The following is a 7,011-nucleotide window of genomic DNA, read 5'->3' on the forward strand; positions in this document are numbered from 1 at the left end:
GGGGGGCCTTCTGTCAAGGATCCTGGGGCAATTAAACCCTCTTTCCCCCTTGGTTGCATTCCCATGATGCCGTTGCCATGCCATTGGAAATGGAGTACAACACTAACACATATATGCAATGTTTCCGAGCAGTAAAATGAATTTCCAAAACACGTAGGTTTGAATTGTTCTTTAATATGAGATTTTAGTGATTGGGTTTCAGTCTCCTGTAATATATATAGTCACCTGACACCCCAGCAGGTAACCATGACTGAGACCACAGGACACCCGGGCACATCTCCCAGAACTCGCTAGTAATGGGCCGAGCCGCAGACAATCGCCCCGCCCCGTGACGTCAGCCCAACTCAATGCCCGTTTATGGTAAGTGAGCTGTGCAGCAGAAACCGGCTCATTATCCGAGAAGCCGGGAACACGAAAGGGGTCCAGTATTTTACATTGCAATGGCCGGACACTGCGGGAGAAGTTCATCCGTATTACTACGGGCTCTGCTGGAGACCGAGAGCCGGCCATGCCAGGCTGTTATCAGGAGAGTGCAGAAGCAGCACGGAGTCAGGTGAGCGGGGGATGGAGTACAAAGAGTGTGCAATGTAACCTGGCAGCAGGTGATGTGATGACAGTCTGGCCGGAGATCAGGAGAATGGATGGCGGTGCTTGTTCTGTGCCTGTTATCACCTGAGCCCGGATGACACTTAGTGTGCTGTGTATGATCGGTGTTGGTAGACATTGTACCTGTGTATGGTGTCTGATCAATAGCATAGAACCAGTGTGTAGTGATAATCCGTGGCATGGCACAGGTGTAGAGTGTCGGCCTGATCAGTGGCATTGCACAAGTGTGGCGTGTCTGATTGGTGTTAATGGGCACAGTACCGGTGTATAGTGACGATCAATGCCATAGTACCGGTGTATAGTGCTGTCTCTGATCAGTGTTGTATTAGTACTTGCACTTCTCATGCATTCTCTTATCCTATATACAAGTAACTGTGAAATATTCTGAATAGAGGTTTTCCATGGTGCTGATCCACTCCTTCCAAAACTAAACAGGTTGCCTAGAGATCCTCCTTTTTTAATTCTGTAATGGTATTGAATTTCTATAACATTATCTGTAAAATATAAGATTGAACATTCATTCAAAATCATTCATCAGAACATTTGATGTTGCCATCATTGAGTCAACTCATTTCATTCAAAAGTTCTTAATGTCATCCAGAGCGGCTACTCGAATGGCAACCCAGACTCGCATGCAAGGAAATCAAACGAACGTTCCAAAAATGAGAATGCTGGAATGAGATTCTGCTGGTATTGGCCAGCCTTACAACGTTAAGATGCCATCTTGCTGACCATTGCCATTCTTTCACTATTGACCGTCTCAAATGTGTCAGTTCACTTCCTTTCTAGTTAGACTTGTGTCTCAGTAACTTGAATATTATTTTAAACTCCCAGGACATTGTTAACCTCTTGCCTCTTACTGATGTCTGTCGGCGTCTTGGCGCCCTAATCATTACCACTCAGAGGTGCCTGTGATCTGAGAAAGTTCACATAACTTGCATATTTGTCCTCTTCCCCTCCTATAGGGAGTCGTGTGTCTTCTAGAGCTCTTCTTACGCTTGATAAAGTTCCCCAGACCTGTCCTAGCTAGCTTGTCCAGTCTTGTACAATCCGGGGGACATTAGCATGCCTGGGACTACCCCTTCCCAGCATTTGATTGTAATATGACTTTCTTTTGTTCAGCTTTCCAGTAAAGTCTCAGTTCTGGCCCTTATGTTGGGGAAAGGTGTTCTTCTGGTGGGTGTCATAAGCCTATTCACAGTTTACTTTCCTCCAGATAATGCATTTCAGAAGATAAAGCTGGAGGGAGGGATCATTGCAGCGTATTCTTAGAACTCCCACTGGCCTCTTGTATTTTTTTTAAACTTGTGACTCTCATGTGATTTTCAGAGGCTCTCCGCAGGGGAAACTTTTCCAAAACTTCAGAAGTCTGCTGCCCAAGAATGTTCCAAATGAATCGTGTCCTACAGAAATGGCCCCTTAGAAACCAGAAAATTGCAGTATGAGCGTTTCCATTCTGTTAAAACCTTGCGCCAGTCACATTTTTTTATTTTTGAAGTTTCAGATAGAATGGGGAAGAGTTAGAACCTTTGTCAGGTTTTTACTGCTGTCTATGTCCTCACTGGGGGGGAATTCTCCTTGATTTCTTCCACAGTCATGACTTTGTCCCAGGGATTGGAAGTTCAGAGCTGTAAATTTATTATGATCCTGTGGCCAGGTCATGGACATACACATATTTAAATATTCTTAACATGTAGCAAATGAGCTTTAAAAGAAGCCGTCTGTGACCTCTGTCTGTTCATGCTTGTGCTGTGGAGTAATTTATGCTCAACATTGATAGCAGAAGTCCTTCAAGTTCTCCCAGCAGCTTGTTTTAACTCTATTTGCCTCTTCTCAGATCTCATTGCTTAAGTTAGAGATTGGAAGGCTGCTTGGTCACTGCTGAGAGGGGGAGCAGGTTGATCTGAGCTGGCTTGGACAAGGACTTGGATGCTACTGCTATGAATTTTTTGGAGCCTTCAGCTAGATTTAGATCCACCTTTTTAAGGGGCAACGCACTTGACAGTTGATACAACTTTCCATCAGCCTTGAATGCTGTGGAGCATTTTATTCCGCACTATGAGCTGCTCAATTTTGTGTGATCGTTTTTGAAAGCCGATTAAACTTTCAAAATTGTTATAAGGCTAACATTATGGTAGAACTTTCAGGACATTGTAAGTGCCCAGCAACTGTAGCGGAGCAGTATGTAGCAACTAGTAAGCCGCTTATGATCCGTTTTCTGCTGCTTTTCAGTTTATGACATAGGCAACAGTTTTCATCCCTCTGGCTATGTGAGTGTCTGGGCTCCCTGCATGATAAAGGCCATATGTCACATAGAACCTTGCAGTGCCTGATCTTTTGTAGTATAATCTTACTTGCCATTTCCTGGAAGGGGTGTGTCCTTCTCTAAGGGGATGTGATGACTCATACTAGAAAAAGAGAACAATGCATTCTGTTAAGGGAAATGCCTTTTATACGTAATACATTTCCCATTCTGGCAGTCTCTAATTTTAACTCATTGATTGCTCGCCTTAGTACTTCATTCCATTCAGTATGACCGAACATTAACCTTTTTGTTTTTGGAAGGGGCTTTTTCTTGACAACCATAATATTTTTTTTTTTTATGATGGAGTTGATTGACAAAATCTAGTGGAAGTGAATATTGGTGATGGCTGTAGCACCCACCCTTATTCTAGATTTACCTTTTTTCTAGTGGGTTTGAAATGAGAAAAGATCTGTGTGCTGGTGTGATACCCATCTTCACATGTAGTAATGAATCGGCCTGCACAGGTAGAAGATGAAGATTCCTTATGAGTAGAGGTTCTACTTGCTCTCAGAGCTCACCATTGATGCTTTTATTTTTTTGTGGCTTTCTTCACAAGCTCAAGAACATTTTGGGTTTGTTTTGGGTCAATCAGTGATGAGCTCAAGATTTGGAGCGGTGATCCATAAAACATGAAACCAATCTGAGCCAAGATTCTGAACATCTAACCTGGAATTCATAAAGAGTGTCATGGATACTCTTTATAAATCTGTCTCCTGCACATGCAACAAATGGCACATCTTTGGACAGATTCATGTAACTGTATATGAATCTTTTGCAGAATTGCCTCAGAGTTTTGTCTATGACGCAATTTACTCCAGCATGGAAGAGGACAATTTTACCTCCACTTTTCTTATCACAATATGGCAGTATTTCTTAATGAACTTGTCGTAGTCAAAGTGCCAAAATGTAAAAGTATAAGAATTTGTCACACACACTTTAGAAATGGCAAGGAAACTGTTGCATGTCTTTCATGAATTTGGTGCTAGACTTTTTAATATGGCCATAATGCTGGAAAAGTGGTACAAATTGTTGCTTTATTGAATTGCCACCATAATGTTGTTTTTTTTTCCACGTGCTGCCTATTTTAGGTCCTAAAAATGACCAAACGGGTCAACACTACTTACCACCATGTTTCTTTAGAGACATTCTAAACATTTGTTGGTTGGTGAGCTGCCTTGATGGGTTTGCTGGTTTTGGTGATTGAAAGCTGGTTGAAAGGGGGGATGGTAGTAGATGGCATCCTGGATCATGTTTCCCTATACAAACTTGTCAGTCCTGGTTTGGAGTTGCAGGTGAATTGAGCCGCTGGCTGTGAACGAAATGACCTATGGTGTAAAGGAAATTCTATCCCTGCTAGAGCAGTATCTCAAGTATTTAGAAAAGCATTCTTTGCAATAAGCTATTATTTTTTTATAGATGTTTGAAGTTAATGATTATATTCTTATTCTGTTTCAGACATTTGAGTTCATGTGGGATTCTGGTTTCTCAATGCACTCGATTACCTCAACCTTCGCCCATGCTTGTACAGACACGGTCCTTCCTTAACCTTGCGTTACCAATCCTAGGAAATAAGCGTATGGACTACGCCGAGTCCAAAGTGCTAGGGTAAGTTAATGTGAATGATGGCTGATTGTTTTGTCATTCTACAGTGTACTAGAATGCACATGCTCTAAATTTTTTTTTTTTTTTTTCAAGAATATTTTCAGATATTCATATACATATGAACAGAGGTTTGAAAATTTGGAGATGGTCTAGCTGTGTGGCATTGAAGGATGTTGTAGAATATTATATAAGTAGATGTATTTACGTGCAGAATTTCAAAAGCAGTCCTCCTATGACCAGATTGTCCTGCCCACAATTTCAATATCTGATCATACTTCATTGTTTGCTGGAGATAGTTCCAGCCAATAAATTTATGTTCTTATCAGCCTATTATGTCTAAAACCTATATATTGATGTATCTTGGAAGCTGGCAAAAGACCAAAATCAGTTTATTTGCTATGTCTAATGGTAGTACACTTCTCTATAAGCTGTTGAAAGGCTGACTTGTGCAATGGTCTTGCTCTTCATCCAGGATATAAAAATGTTCTGTTTCTTGTAGGTATTCCATAGATCAGATGTTTGACATCGTTGCTAACGTGGAAGACTACAAGATGTTCGTGCCATGGTGCAACAGCTCTAAAATCCTCTCTAGTCGCAATGGGGTGACCCGGGCCGAGCTGGAGGTGGGCTTCCCACCCATCGTGGAACGATACGTTTCTGAAATCACAGTAGTACCCCAATATAAAGTTCGGGTAAGTCCTTCTACATTTGTATTTGAGAAAATAATAAAAGATGGACAAATTGAAAGAATCTAGCTTTCTGAGAAAGTTCTGTTAGAATACATTTCTGTTACTTTAGCAAGAGCTACAAATTTATTAAAACATTTCAGACTCTACTAGTTGATGTCAATAGCTAGGACTGTGACCTGGAGCCATTGTGTGTAACTTGGCAGTGTCCTGGTAGCATGTTGCATCACTGGCTCAGTGCCATGGGCTAGTATCGAGAGGTGAAGGGTTTTGTGTGACACAAGAATGAGATGTGTTCTGAACACACCTCTCTAGTCTGTTACATAGTCTGAACTTTGTACACTGTGGAAATGCTCCCTGTGTGCCATATATTTAGACCTTTACACATAGTGAATCAATTGTTTAACTTTGTCAGGTTTTCAGCTAAACTTTTTGAGATCTGGTAGAATGTATAATTTATATGTGGTTTAGCTAATGTGTATTTTATTTCTTTCTAACACAGGCTGTGTGTCATGAAGGGAAGCTTTTCAGCCATCTTGAGACGGTTTGGAGGTTTAGACCAGGACTTCCCGAGAGACCAAACACATGTACACTGGATTTCTATGTAAGTCCTAATTTTACTTCTAATGCACTGTAACTGGATATTGATGGAATTACACAGAAGTTGACTTATGGGATCAGTTTAATGGTATTACAATGGGCAGCAAGTTTGCAAATTTAAGGCAGCTCTTATGTTCAGTGAACATTCACAATAAACGAATATGTGGCTGTTGGTAATCTAAACCATTAAAGTTCTGCAGCAATAAGTAGTGCTATATATGAGAACTTCCTGATTTTAATAGATTCCTGGTCAAGTATTTTTTAGTTGTGGAATATAGATTGTTCAGTGGTGTGCTGTTTTATATCCTCCCACCCCTACGTCCCTACGGTACATTGCAATGACATAGGGGTAAGGATAGAACCACAACAAGATGCCAGGAAGCGTAGGCATCCAATACCACCAGAAGTGTCAAATGCCAGAGGGTCTAACGGCAGAGGAAGGGTAGGAGAGACAGGCTGCTGGGGAAGCGAGGATAATGGCTCTTCCTTTTGAGGGGGTAGGGGGATTTTGGTGGGGGGAGTCCATTGTTTTTACAGCCTGACAAGGTCAAGTTATTTGCATACATAGTTTATACTTCATATAATATGGCACACAACTACTGCAATCACTAACAACTTTTCTGTTTCACACATACAGGTGTCATTTGAATTCAAGTCTTTGCTTCACTCTCACTTAGCCACAGTTTTTTTCGACGAGGTGGCTAAACAGATGGTGACAGCCTTCGAAAACCAAGCTGCCAAAGCATATGGACGTCAGACCATCCCATTGCAGTCCAAAAAGCTTCGAGCTGTGCAGTAATCACTCATGAACTTTATAAACTATCTTCTGTCCTATGGATCAGAATTATGAATATATATATATATATTTACTAAAATGGAACACATCAAGACTTTGCACATACCTCCCTTCATTTATTTATATGTATTTAAAAGGGATGCCCTAAAATTAACTTATTTAAAAACAGAGAAATCTATTTAAAAATTTGCAATTTTTGATTAATGTGTGTATATAAAAGATAAATTTATACTGTATAGTATACTAATGTATACTTCTGGAACTCCTATTTATATTTATTTTGTGACTGTAATATATTCTTACTGCCTTTTCAAGTACTTATCTGAATGTATGTATATGATGTTTTAGAGAATTCTAATTTTATATTCTAAAATTAAAATATTTAAGCTGGTTCCTGTTTGTGTGTCTCAGTAGTT

At 40.5% G+C, this 7,011-nt stretch overlaps 1 protein-coding gene across 1 annotated transcript; it reads left to right on the forward strand.

The window, feature by feature from the left end:
* Positions 1–373: 373 nt before the first annotated feature.
* On the forward strand, positions 374–6,758 carry LOC108799038 (coenzyme Q-binding protein COQ10 homolog B, mitochondrial-like). The gene is made up of 5 exons (XM_018570851.1): positions 374–553; positions 4,367–4,516; positions 5,013–5,205; positions 5,702–5,803; positions 6,437–6,758. Exons 1-5 carry the CDS (start codon positions 441–443, stop codon positions 6,596–6,598), a joined length of 720 nt encoding a protein of 239 aa, XP_018426353.1. The 5' UTR covers positions 374–440; the 3' UTR covers positions 6,599–6,758.
* The last annotated feature ends 253 nt before the right edge of the window (positions 6,759–7,011 follow it).

The sequence above is a fragment of the Nanorana parkeri genome, unplaced genomic scaffold, assembly GCF_000935625.1.
Source record: "Nanorana parkeri isolate BGI_ZX_2015 unplaced genomic scaffold, ASM93562v1 scaffold1612, whole genome shotgun sequence".
Lineage (NCBI taxonomy): Eukaryota > Metazoa > Chordata > Amphibia > Anura > Dicroglossidae > Nanorana > Nanorana parkeri.